This window comes from Micrasema longulum, unplaced genomic scaffold (assembly GCF_059751315.1).
Source record: "Micrasema longulum isolate JH-2025_06_02 unplaced genomic scaffold, ASM5975131v1 h1tg001020l, whole genome shotgun sequence".
Classification (NCBI taxonomy): domain Eukaryota; kingdom Metazoa; phylum Arthropoda; class Insecta; order Trichoptera; family Brachycentridae; genus Micrasema; species Micrasema longulum.
The window spans coordinates 94112-109031 of NW_028278208.1; the positions used below are offsets into that span (position 1 = coordinate 94112).

At 33.9% G+C, this 14920-nt stretch overlaps 1 protein-coding gene across 1 annotated transcript in view; it reads right to left on the bottom strand.

The window, feature by feature from the left end:
• Cadps (calcium-dependent secretion activator 1) overlaps positions 1-14920 on the bottom strand; it is a 104779-nt gene that overhangs the window by 81421 nt on the left and 8438 nt on the right. The window contains exons 5-7 of the mRNA XM_088232790.1: positions 9742-9899; positions 7077-7157; positions 4601-4770 (exon numbers count right to left, since the gene is read on the bottom strand). Of these exons, the coding sequence (XP_088088916.1) occupies positions 4601-4770; positions 7077-7157; positions 9742-9899 (409 nt within the window). The remainder of the gene's footprint in view (positions 1-4600; positions 4771-7076; positions 7158-9741; positions 9900-14920) is intronic.

A 14920-nucleotide genomic window follows, 5' to 3' on the forward strand; every position in this document is an offset into this window, starting at 1 on the left:
CCTGGAAAGTCGAGCCAAATTGACAGACAAATAACAACACATGTGTGAGCCGATCGCCCATAGATTGATGACACACACGTGCCAATTTATTTTACCGGAAAACCAAAGCGTCGACCAAAGAAAGCAACTTGGCATATTCTGTTGTTCATTCTTTCTTATTTTTATAATTTAGAAATTTTTAGTTTGAACATAACGAGCAAGAAAAAAAGAAAAAGTAAAAAAACGGCACCTTTCTCCTCAGAATTTCCCCTTAGCTTTGCTAAACGCTGTATAAAACAAAATACGCAGCAGCTTTGGGAGAATCATAACCGCGCTTCTTCTGCAGGTAAAATCACTAAACCCAACGCTGGCTGATGCAGCAAACTTCCGTCGTCATCACCAAAGTACTTTCCAAACGACCCAAATCTTTACCGGACACGGAGCTATGAGAAGTTACCCATATAGGTTTAAATGAAGGAATGATGACTATTGTCCATGCGATGATATTTCTTCAAAGAGTATCGGACATCTGTTATTTCAGTGCCCATTTTTCAGTTTACAACGCCATAATCTTGAAGCAAAATGCAAAAAAGATGGAATATCCTCAACATATATTTACATTGTCGTTAAAAAAAAATTAAAAATAAAGAAAGAACTACAAGGCATTACGTGTGCCACTCTCATAAAGAGGGACGCCCACATAGTTAGTTGTCGTGATCACGACTTTCATTGAGCTGTCTCTCCCATCTTCTTACCATTGAATCACTCACATGTTCTCCGAACACCTCACAGACTGTTGACGAATGTGAACTGGTTTAATATTCTTCGCACTAAGGAAACGACTTACAGACGTCATCTCACAGGCGGTGGAATAATCAATTTTATTCGGCATTTCAAACAAGCACCACGAAGCTCACACAGCCACAACAATCAGCTAACTCGTATTGGCGTCAACTCCTTAAAGGTGTAGTCTGGTAAAACGCACGCAAAATGAGGAAATCGTACGATTTCGCCGTTTTAAAACGAATGCTTTTTTTAATCGCGCAATAATAAAATTAAAAAAAAAACATAAATAAGATAAAAACAATTATTTTTAAAGGTATTTCTGTTAAAAAACATATATATAAAATATAATTACTTTTAGACCGGCAGATTACACCATTTCAAATTTAGACTAAACTTAGGTATCTGGGATCTCAATAAAAACTTAATATTGAACTAAATTTTTTGTAATAATTTGAAGATAATAAATTGGGCATGAAAGTGGCAGAATCAAAAAATTTTTTTTTTGTTTTTGGAAAGAAATACAAGCATTTTAAATCACATACATTTTTGTGACATTTTAGTTTATTTCTACGTAATATTATGCCCTCAGTAAAACTTAAAAAAAAAAATTTGATATATTTTAGTTAAAACCTTTTTTTATAGAATTGTGTTCTTCTTTTTTTGAAAGAAGATAATTCTGGTTGCATTTTTTAATTTTAGCAATGTCTTATTTACGTTTTTATGACCTTCATCCCTGCCCTTACAGGCACTGATGCGAAATACAGCCTTAAAAGGTCAGGGTAAATACCACGCATGCGCAAAACTGCCATCACAGTGCTGGGATGCATACTTTGCACATGCCGTTTGTCCCATAGGGCGCGAAACGTCTCGTTTTCGGGTAATTCAAAATACGCGTATTTTAAATCACTTTAGAAAATTTCTGTGACGTAGCACAGAAAAAAAATAATGCCGTTACCATCGTAATTGGAAAAAAAAGTGAAAAGGCCCCATTTTGCTAAAAATCTATCATCTTGCGTTCTTACAGCCATTACTCGCTTTGATTTGGTTTAGATAAATAACATATTTGTCTGTCAATTTTTCGGAATGCAAAAATCACAAAACTCGAAATAATTTCAATTCGTAATTTAAAACAACTACAAACTTTCACACAACTAATGTATGTTACAAATTATTATTGGGTCACTCTGGATGCATTATATTAACGGGTGTTTGAAGAGACGATTAGAATCCGTTATATATAATGTTTGGTAGAGTGGAACAAAAATATGGTAGATAAAAGGGGCCATTTGGAACGAATTTGCTGTAGTGGCCCGTCCCCAAATGTCACCAACAATTTGTTTAATGTTTTTGCTGTCATTTTCCCAGATTTTGGTCAGCTCCAAATAAATTTTGTTTGCCTTGGTACTGTTTTACCATTGTACTAGAGCAAAAATTTGGATTAATAAAAAAAAATGAAAATCATTTGAAAAATATGTATCTAAAGTATTTTTAGTTTGTACAAAAATGTTTCTCTGAACCAGGGTAGGTAAGACTTACTATTTTTATTTTATAAACATAAACGGCAAATCTGCCTTTTACAAAAATTTATAATACTAACATATTTGGCTTAATATATATTTTTTTAAAACCTAAATTTCCTGATACCCCAAGATTTATAAAAAAAATTAAACCTAAAAATTATACAATATTTATTTTTTTTAAATTATACAGCATATTCAGTAGAAAGTTTAAATAATTAAATAATAAAAGTAAAAAACAAAATTGAATAATAAAACACTCTACAGTTAATACAACAAGAAAATCATAAGTACTGTTTCATACAGCTGGGCAAAGTGAACAAAAAACTGTATATATTATGAAATGAATGAATAAATAAATATATTTACCATTCACCATCTTTGAAAAAGTTCAAAAGGCTTGTTCTATAGGAACAATACCCTACACTAAATATATCAGATACGTGGGAATAACTATTGCCGAGTTCATGAAGTCTGTTTAATACGGCATTACAAGTATACACTGTCCGTGAATTGTTGCTACAAAACGGTGGCATCTGTCTAGTCATTCTTCCAGGCACCCTGAAGTTGATGAGAGATAATAGTTCAGGGCAATCCCATATTGAATTTACAATTTTGAATAAATTTAAAAAGTCTTTAATTTTTCTTCTATCGTTAAGTTTAAACAAATTTAATGTTTTTTAGTAAAGAATCGTAATTTAAAAATTCATGACTGATTTGAAGTTTAAACTTTTTTTGGACTCTTTCAAGAGAATTTTGGTGAGAGTTGTAGTAAGGAGTCCATATTGTAGAGTTATGCTCTAACTGGCTTCTCACTAATGAAGTATACATTAACTTCAAATTTCCTATGTTTTTGAATTCCTTAATCACACGTAACATGAAGCCTAACATTTTTAGAGATTTACTAGTAATATACTATGTTATTTACTTATTTACTGTTATTTACTGTTATTTACTGTTATTTACTGTTATTTACTGTTATTTACTGTTATTTACTGTTATTTACTGTTATTTACTATGCAAATAACAATGGAATTTCTTTATCTGAGATGCCCTTGTGAAGTATTGTATTTAATCTGAACCTTTATTTCATTATACCGTTTATTAAAAAAGTTCATAAAAAAGGCCATACATTTAAGAAGTTTATCAGTTTTTTTTTATTTGCCTTTATTTGCACCAAATTTTTGTTCTGGTACAACGATACAACACTACGAAGGCAAAAGAGCTGATACACGCCAAAGATTTGTTTCGTTAAAGGCACAAGACCGAAATCTGGGAAAATGATAGTAAAAACATTAAAAAAATAAAAATAATACATTGGTGACGTTTGGGGACAGGCCCAATGGCCCCCTCTATCCATCATTTTCGTTCTTCTCTCTACCAAACTCCCTGTATTATTTTTTATTTTCATATCAACTCTCGGAGGGGCGATTGCAATGGGCAATTATCATGAATTTTTTTTATTAGTTAATAAATTAATCTAAAAAATCATTAGCCGATCGGTATTATTCTTATTAAAATCTGTTAAAAAATAAGGAAGATAAAAAGGATTAAATTCTAGTAATTTGAATGGTGCCAAAAACAAACGATTCGTGACGTCATCGAGTATGACGTCTTCGGATGTTTTGTGACGTCATCGGATTTTTTTTCATCAATGTCTATGGATTTTATAGAGTATTGTAGATAGCTTCCTTTTTCTATGTGTCGTTTGTTTACATTTACAGCGTCCTGTCACGTATCAAACGCTACAAGTTGTGATTTATAATTTTTATGATGAATTGATAATTCGATTTCTCATTATCATAATAAATTAATATTTAGAAGAGGTTGAAAACCATGAAATAATAAAAGAAATTCGAGATGTAATATGTAATTCGTTTTCACTATCATCTGTCAGTGCCTGGAACTGGAGTGGGTAAGGGGGGGCTTAAGATATTACTCGTGAACTTCTGTGGCAAAATTTATTACCAACTTACGAAACGATCGTTTTCAAAACATCTTATTTTCGAAACGAAAATTATGAATGAAAATATTAATTATAAGGGTTTATATAAACACTAAGAGAATCTTAAAAAAATCTTTTATTTGTACAGTAGGTTTAATCCGATATTTCTCCCGAGTTATAATACCCTATGGTAAGACACAGAAGTCATGTCTTCACTACGACAGTACAGTTGAAAATAAATAACAGTGATTGATTGCATATTTCTTGAAAAATATTTTTCAAACGTCTCTTCATCGACCCCTTTATAATGCATTAAAACGTGGAAACCTATATAATATTCAGTATAAATTAAGCATACTGTGTACGTTTTTACCTGTGATTATATCGTTTGAGTTTTTGCAGGCCGTATTTAGAGTCCATATTTCCTTTGGACACGGGGAGGGACTCCAGATTCGCCATGAGAAGATTGATTGAAGATTTGAGCTCTTCGATGTAAAGAGATTCCATTTCTTTCAGTACAAACTTCGGCATCAATTTACGGTTCTAAAACATAAGTCATTTATAAATATGTGAGCATTATAATACAGAAATCAACCATTGAATACAGAAATAAATGACGAATGATACTTAAGTCCAAAAATTCTAATGACATTTCGCAAAAGAGAGCCCAGAACCCCCTGCTTCGGGTTGCTCAAATGTGTTCTTGACCCCCATTAAAATACTTTGATCACCGGCCGAATAAACATAAAATTTACCCTGTGCCCGGCCCATTTTTGTGAAATTTCATGCTTTGTAAAGGGTTTCTTAAAAGTGTCATAATTATGAAAATACTGGGTTAAAGTAATTGAAACTTCTCATATTAACTAACTAACTAACTAACTAACCATCACGCCATTTCCCCGGAGGGGTAGACAGAGAGGATAGAACGCCACACCACTCTGTCCTGGCACACTTCCTTTGCTTCCTTCACATTCATACATCTTCTCATGCACGCACGTCGATTATTCCGACTTTTCACATGACCACTTTCAAGAATTTGTTGTACTTGATCATGCCATGTCTTTCTCGGCCTTCCTCGACTCCTACAACCAGACACATTCGCATCATAAATCTTTTTAGCCGTTCTTTCATCATTCATTCGCTCCACATGACCGAACCATCGCAAAAGACCTTTCTTAATTTTGTCGATAATGCTTAACTCAGCCTTGCATTCTGCTCTAATTTCGACATTAGGGCACCTATCATACATTGTTTTTCCGCACATTCGCCTGAGGGATCGCATTTCAACAACATTCAGTCTACTTTCGTCCCTTTTTTTCCAAATCCATGCTTCGCTTCCATACATATTAGGGTTGGTACCAGAACTCCATTATGAACTGCTAATTTAGCCTCTTGCGATAGACACTTATTTGCTACGACAGACTTTAAGGCACCATTAACTCTGTTACCGGCACTAACCCTCCTTTCAATATTCTTGTCCATATTTCCATCTCTAGTAAACATACTACCCAGATATACAAATTCTTCGACCTGTTTCAAACTATCTCCATTTACTACAATCTTACATTCAGTCATAGTTACATTTCTTTCAAAGACCATGACGTTCGACTTTTGCACATTCATTAGCAAATCACTCTCCTTGCACACTTCGTAAACCTTTGTAACCAAGGATTGCAGTTCCTCTTCGCTGTCAGCTAGGAGGACTGCGTCATCGGCGTACAGAAGGCAACTGACAGTTAGATTACTCATTTTCGCTCCCACATCCATACTTTTCAATTCTTTCATACATTTATCCATGTATATGTTGAATAACCACGGTGACATTACACATCCCTGTTTGTTTAGGGATGTCAAACCAGGAAGTTAATGACCCATTTACCCTTACACACGCTACACTATCTTTGTACAAAGAAGCAATAGCGCGGACAAGGTTGTCACTCACTCCATACTCCGATAGAACCATCCATAATTTTTTCCTATCAACTCGATCAAATGCTTTTTGCAAATCAACAAAAGCGCAAAAAAGCTTCTGGTTTTTCGCGCTTTCTGGGTTTCTTAAAGGTGTCATAATTATGAAAATACTGGGTTAAATTAATTGAAACTTCTCATGTTCATTATTTATATCACTACAGAGATGGGTAGAATTTTTGTTTCAAGATTATGGATATTCGAGCGTTTACAGGGCTTATGACCTGTCATAGGTTGGGTTCAAGTGGCCACTTTTATGTAGGTTCTACAACATTCCCCATTCCGCTTATTAGCGAATATCCATATCGGTGACATTTTTGGTTTTTGTATATATGTCATGAAACAAGGAAAGCTTTCGCTAGCGCGTTTGGAGCGCCATCTATGTATTTGATATTGAGGTTAAGTATTAAAGCAAATTACTTTATTTATGTAGCTAAGACTCTATCCGAGTTAAATTAATTACTAGTAATCGCCTGCAGATGACTCTGCAATTCTACCCATCTCTGTAGTGATATAAATAATAATATACCTACTCCCCCTTGGGATAAAACCCAGAATTGTGTGTGTATAAATATGTAAATATATATACACATACCAAAAATAATATTCTCATATTCATTTGAAATCATTAAATAAGTCATTTTTGTATGATAGTTTTACCAACATTAGCCTTTATGGAGAGCCACATTGCGCATTGCAATGTTCGCCCATATACAGGGCCTCACTCCTTTTTTTGTGCTTTGTATCCTGGAGCCGTGTAACCACGTGATTATAATAAGCACGCGTTGTGTCCCGATCCCGTGTTTTCACGTGGTTCACTTATTATTTCTCTATGAACTAAAGCAATTGATTAAAACAGTTATATCAATCTGGTTTTTTACCTTCTCCATTTCATTAACCCTTTGCATCCTTCCATCAAGTTCTCTTCTGATGGCTGCTGCTTGCTCGTCCGCTGAATCCAGCTACAAATATTCCAAAAGTAATCATTAATATCTTCGCATTTATAGAAAACTTATCTGTTTTGTTTAGAAATTCTAAATTTTAAGTCAAACAATCAAACCCAAAATTTTACTCTGCATAATTAATAAATTCTATCATTTGATTTTTTATTTTTTTATTTATTGGGGATATCAACAGTAATACATGTAACAAAAATATAACAAATAAAATATACAGAGAATAAAACCAATGACAGATATCCACAGAAATACATGAAATAATAAATGAATATATTTATAGATGACAACCATGAAGTTTCGCATAAATAATTGTCTATGTTTTTATGAATGTATGTATGGGTATGCGCATGGGTGTATGTACGTGTGTGTGTATGTACATGTGTATATATGTGTATATTTATATATACATGTGTGTATATATGTGTATTTCTGTATGTATATGAATCAAAATGTGTATCCGAATAAGTTTATAATTTGTTTGTCTGTGCTCTATATTATTTTGTTAAGTATTATAATATATTAAAATGTAATTGCCTAGCTTGGAACGGGGTATGTACCCTTGTTAGCTGGGCAAAGTGAATATGGAATTGTATTTTGATAAAGAGTGTGAATAAATAAATAAATACACGTACAATACATATTAGTGTGTTTGTGTGAGCGTAAGTGAGTGAGAGGGTGAGTGAGTGGGTATTATATTGGAATGAGGGTGGACATGTGTGTAAATATTGCACAAGTGTCAAGTGTCGAAAATATAAATATATAGAATTAGAAATAAAATATAATATAATAAAATAAAATAAGATAAAACAAGACTATATTATTGAAACTAAGTATAAGACAAAAAGTATGTTTTAAGACGCGCATTTTAAATATTATTTTTTTACAATCAAATGGATCAATAAGGGGAAAGTTTAAATTATATTCACTAGCAAAACGTATAAGTGGAGAGTTCGGGGCATAGTTCGTACGAACTGCTGGCACATGAAATAGAGAGCTCGACGTGTGATGGGTGCGGTAGCCGGGGACATTTAATGATAACTCCGACAAAAGAGCCGGACTATCAAGGCGTCCACTAAGTATGTCATGAAGCACCCCCATGTCCAACAGTAGACGGCGATCTTCTAAAGTAAGCGAGTGGTGCTTTTTGCAGGAAGACATATAATTGAGATCGGTATACCTGCATCTCCAGTTAAGATGTCTAAGAAATGTCCATTGAATTTTCTCGAACTTTTCTTTATGTGTGACATATCGTGGAGACCAAACAGAAGAGGCATATTTTGTTGTACATTAAGTATTAATTATTTTATGGTTAAAAGTTATTTCACAAGATCTTGTGCAGATTCTTGTAGAATAATTCTTGTGTTAAATCTTGGATGATTTTCTTTACTGTCATTGTAAAAAAATAGTGTTTTGAGTATGACATTTTATAGAATTCGGAATGTCAAACTGCCATAGAAAAAAAGTTCGTGAAAACCGCATACGAGTGCATAATGGAATTCTAACATATTTATCTAGTCATAACGTATTTATTTTGTCGAAATTAACAATTAAACATATTTATTTAATAAGGAATACTGAGAAAGACATGGCACGATGAAGTCCATCAAATATGGTTATGTCAAGAGTAGGAATAATCGGCGTGCGTGCATGAGAAGATGTATGAATGTAAAGGAAACGAGGTCTGTAGGCAAAGACAGAGTGATATGGCGTTCTATCCTCTCTGCCTACCCCGCGGGGAAACGGCGTGATGGTTTGTTTTTTTATGTAAAAAAAATATTGCTGTCATTTAATACATTTTACAGTATAATTGTAATAAGTAAGTATATTGATCTGTGGTCAAAAATTTAAAATCTTTAAAGTCGTTTATTTCAGTTTGACGCATTTAGACTGGTGGCCAATTTAGACTCTGGACGGGGGGTGGGATTGAAAACTGCGCTGAAGCAGTGTGTGGATATTTTCGCCAATTTGTGCCATGACAGATAACGGACAACCAACAGTATATTAAAGATTTATAAAATAACACGGATCGTGAACCTTATTGAAAATCAATATTTCCAGAAAGTGAAAAAGTGCAGTAAAACAAATCAGACCGAGGGTAAATTAAGTGACTCAAGCAACAACAAATACGCATTGACAGTTGATGTTGACAGTTAACAGTATTACAAGGCGTGGGATGCACGCAAAGATCTTGGTTCAAATATTTGACTGTAGGTTTCCCCCCATTTGTGAATTACACAACGCAGTATTTATTTGGTGAAATCTTGCACAGGATCATATATAATTTTCTGACCCATGTAAAACCAGCAAAGTGTGTGCATTTGAGAGAGTACCCAAAAGGAACCAAATTAATATTGAATTTTACGAGCACACAAAACAATTGTCACAAAAAAATCACACCAGGCAAGTCGAACCTTCACCAGCAACTAAACTTGACATGATGACTAGGAAAAGGTAGCTTTTCACGACCCTACCAGTAAAACCCGGTACTACAAAAACTCCGCCTACCACAAGATTAATTCGGTTTCTTTTGGGTACCCCTACGTTCCAGCAAAAATGATTTTATTTTTTTTTAAATATGTAATCTTACCAGTAAAGCATTGAAAAGTAATTGGTGTTCAAACTTCTTGATGCCTAGGATCTGTTGGAACATATCGTAGAGCTGCTCCTTGGATAGGATGCACTCGGCGTTGAGGCTTTGCTGCTGAAGGCGCGATGGTCTCTTGGAGTCATCGTCACCAGGGATCCCTGGAGCCAAACCGTGCATTATCACATGGGAAACACAGACAAAAAAACCGACAAATGATCCATTATAACACAAAAAAAAAATACAGTATTGGTCATACAAACTTAACCGAAGTAAAGTACATTTTTCGTATATGTTTATGTTGAAGTATCACAATTTTGAATCATGAAACTCGATGAAAATCACATTTGGAAAGAAGATATGGAAGTTTAGAAATATGCACGGCTTATGACCTGTCATTGGCACGTTTAAGGGATCACTTTACACATTGTGTAACATTTAGCGGCCCCCTGGCTGAGACGCTTGTCTCACGCTCAGAGGGTTCTGGCCTGTTGTGATGCAAAAAAACTTCTTAAATTTTTTCATCTATTAACTTTTTTATCTTTTGCTTCATAAAAATTTTAAAACATATTGTTGCTTAAGCATAGGCAGAATGGTGAATGTTTTACAGTGTGAAAAGTGATCACGTAAATTAGCCATTGACAATTCAAAAGCTCTGTAAACGCTTCTATATTCAATTCTCTGTTTCAATATGACACTGAGAAAATTAAATTAAATGAAGAAATAAACTCGAGCCCTGTGGAACACCCGTCGTGGAAATGAAATATTGCTTACTCTAAAGTAGTCATTTAAACGAATTGATATTATTTTATATGCTCTTCTTTTAAGTGCTATGACCTGTATATGATTTTACCAGGAATCTAGAACGACGACCAAAGAAAGCAACTCAGCTTTTTTTGTTTAACACAAAAAAAATATTCTGCAAAACCAACTTAAAACCCACAGGATGTTGACCCAATAAATCGGATAATTTGTCCAGTGTAATCTTCTGAAGGACATGAACTTCATCTCCGTCATGGAGATATCAAGAACAAAATAACAAGATTTATAAAAGAACATCAGTCAGCTCAACGCAGTCAGTTCAATCAAGTTACCCCTGTTAATTTAGATTAGTCACGCTTCTTGGTTATCCAAGTTTTAAATCTTATTCAACATGTAGTAAACACAAATATAGACATCAATTTCGTTTCTTACGTCACCTCCGCTTTTTTTGAGTGCTTAAAATTTAAAAATAGGTTTATATTAATTTCCAAATTATACCTTGATTAGGGAACATGTACGTACAGTGAAACCTTTTTTTAAATGCAATTAATCCTATGAAGGATGATTTCTTTCATCCATGAAAATAATTTTAAGTGGACTGCGATTTTTAGTAGATCCAAAATGGAATAGCAGACTCCTAAAAGTGCTCACCATTCTTACTCAGAAATCTTCCTGATGATTTACTTCGGGGGTAAGTGAGAATAGGAGAGATGTGACATTTTAACAGGGTAAAATCACGTGTTTTTACACTTTTAAAAGGATCTATAAAATACTGTCTAGAAAAAAAAAATTACTTTTTAATTCCTGGGAAAACGGTCATTGCATTGGCTTACGCCCCTAATATGACACGATTTATGTAAATTTTAAACTTTGTGTGTGCCCGTTTAAATTTAAATAGAACAAATGAACTTAGCTATGTAGAAAGCTGCCAGCCATAGAAAAGTGAAACTGAGATAATAGTACCTTTGTGAAAAGAGAGAATAATCAAATCTACACAACAGTTGGAATGTTTTTGACTTTGGAAAGTGATAAACAATGAAACATTAGTTTTTTTTTAAACACGAAAAATAATCTAATTGTGTATTTGACCAGGCCAGCATTGGAATCACATTAAAAATTTACTTAAACATGTCCAGCATAGTTAATTGCTCAATTAAATTAAAATTAAAAACTTCTCCTTTATTTTTTGTTTTCTAGTAACGATCTGGATATTTGGCAATCCGGATGATTGGAGGCCGGATCAACGGAGTTTGACTGTAGTAGCTCCAAAACCAGTTGATAATTAAATAAATATTAAAAGGTAAAAACAAACTGTAGTTATTTTAATTTTTATTATAAAATCGACCCCTTTGGAAAAACAGTTACCTTAGTTACAATTCATATAATCAACTTACTATGTATATATATTGCTGTAAAAAATGTACAAATTAATAAAAATTTCAATAAAATTAAAGTGTGTAAGATAATATCTTTTACAATGTGAGTAAAATAAACTTGTAAAAGTATTGAAGCGATATATGTTAATGTATGTAATGTCACAGTATTTCTAGAAAATGTCAATTTTATGTATTAAGCCATGCCCATGCATAAAAAAACGTTTATCAAACTATTAGAAACAGCTATGCAATTTTTTAGTCTAATGCTCCAGAATATACAAATCTAAAAACTGAACAACAAATCAGGTCATTTCTTCTGTCATCTCCAAATGGTGTAGGATTTTCCCTAACAATAACAAACAAAATCCATATTACGTTCTCGAAAATATAATCTTTAGGCTCTTTTCAAACATGCCACGCCAATCCACCCGGCCTAGTAATTTTACCGAGTACATCCTACAAACGCATCCAAATGAGTCACCTTTTGTAGGGTGTACTCGGTAAAATTACCGGGCCGGGTGGATTGGCGTGGCATGTGTGAAAAGGGCTTTACTGTCGTAGCTAACAAATATTTTTCGTTTTTGTAGCTCAATCGCAAATAACTATCGACGTGCTTAAAAACATGCTAAGCATTTGAGCGATCACAATGAACCATAATGAACATTCAACAATGCTTGCAGACTGGCTGGATTTCCTCCCATTTGGACATACTCAAACATTGTTGAATCAACTACCTGGTAAAAGAAGACGTATAAAAATTGGAAAATTGTTTTCAAGCGTTGCCTAGTAGGTGATTAGGTTCAGCCGGATGAATCTCACCCACATGATAAAGGTTTCAGCTCCTTTACTTCACAAGAGTCAACAGATGAAAGAGTTGAGGAAATGTGGATGGTGAATGTTACACAGTATGTAAACTGGCCACTTAAACCAGCCAATGACAGGTCATAAGTCCTGTAAATGTCTAGACTTCCATATTCCCTTCTCAATAATATTTTACATCTCTGTTGCAATAAGTTTAAATAATGAACACGTTTAAGTGAACGAACGTCATAAGTCAACGCGTGTGTAATCTCTAAGTCAACGCTCGTGTCGGTTCGTTTATTGTTTTCCTCGGAAAAAAATACAGTTCACTGACGAAAAATCGACGTTTACTATGAAAAAATAATAATATATACTGCATTTGCAAAATATGGAGTAAGGAGTATCTAATAAAAAAAGTGAAAAATAAATTACAATTACTATGGCAACTGCTTTTCTTGACATTTGACTTGCCAACCGCCGCTCCGGCTAAATGCAATAAATAGCGTAATAAATAATAAATAAATAAATAAAAATAGCAGTTTGGGAATATTTTCCATATTTACACCGGTGAAATTCAAATATGTGATTGCGCAGCAGGATTATACGTCGCGAAACGTAAATATTTTGACATTTAATATTAGATGTTCACGGATGTTCCATTGTGATCGCGAATACGATGAACAACCATGGTGAGAAATTGTTATCACGTCGCTTATTAGCACTTCGGTAGTTATTTGTGATTGAGCTACTGTGCTAAACATTTACTTTTCATGCCATGTCAATTTAAAAATGCTGTGATAGTGCTGACCTAGTCCAATAAAACAGTTTGTTGAAACTTTGGTATTGTGAAATAGTGATTGATTGATTCGTTATTGGCTGTTTGATTTATATTGTGTCGGGACGAATGAAAAATTAAACTATTTGTGTTAAATAGAAGCAGAAAATCGAGTCTTTGGGACTCAATGGCTACCATCATCATCATTATTCCATGTCATGAGATCCCAGGCAACTTCTTAAGTCAAGTTAGGCGTTCCGTAGTTCTGGCATGAGCTGACGCTGTGGATGTGGGAGATGTCGAGAACCTTGTAAGATAGGCTAACGTGGTTAAAGCCTATGAATTAATCCTGTGAAGGATGATTTCTGTCATCCATAAAATAGTAGACTGCGATTTTTAGTAGATCCAAAATGGAATAGCAGACTCCTAAAAGTGCACACCATTCTAACTCAGAAATCTTCCTGATGAATCACTTCGGGGGGAAGTGAGAATAGGAGAGATGTGACATTTTAACAGGGTAATATCAGGTTTTTTTTACACTTTTAAATTAAAAAGGGTCTATAAAATACTGTCTAGAAAAAAAAATTACTTTAATATTTTGTAATTTTTAATTCCTGCGAAAACGGTCATTGCATTGGCTTACGCCCCTAATATGACACGATTTATGTAAACTGCGAGAAGATTCAGAATAGCTCCCCGGGTGTACAAAACTACCTGTTAGAGCGTTGGCCTACTAGGCTTGTGGTCGCGGGTTTGTTTGCCGGCAGGGTCGAGTATAATATAGATTTTAACGGCGATTGTAATATTGTATCATCCTCGGTCTGGGTCTGAGGCACGAGACTGATCATCTCACCTTCACATTTTAAATGATCGAGATTTGACGCAATTTGATTACAGATTCCGTGCCCTATGCACCAATGAGCGTAGATAATGATGATGATGATATTATGCATTAAAAAAGACCTAAATAAATAAACATACTTCTAATATGTACAAAACTACAATCAAATAGTAATTAACCTATTTCGAAGCACTGACGTATGATAAACAGACACGTTATTTCTTTGTAAGCTGCATCTCGGATTTAAAGTATTCCATTGCCTTATCACGATAGAAATTGAAACACTTCTGTGAAAAACAGAAACAGTCAAAACTCCAATTTCTTATGCGGATTAATGAGTGACAGATTTTATTGCTTTTGAATGGCAAATTAGAATCACATTAAAAACTTACTTAAACATGTCCAACAGAGTCAATCAAATTAGAATTAAAAACTTCTTAATTTTTTATTTCCTGATAACGATTATAACGGATATTTGGTAATCTGGATAACTGGAATTCGGATGAACGGAGTTTTAATGCATACGCTTTTTTTCTTAGTTCACATTTCAAATACCGTATTAGTCCGAATATAACGCAACCTTTATGTTTGGAGCAGGAATAAAATGAAAAATTCACTTATCAACCC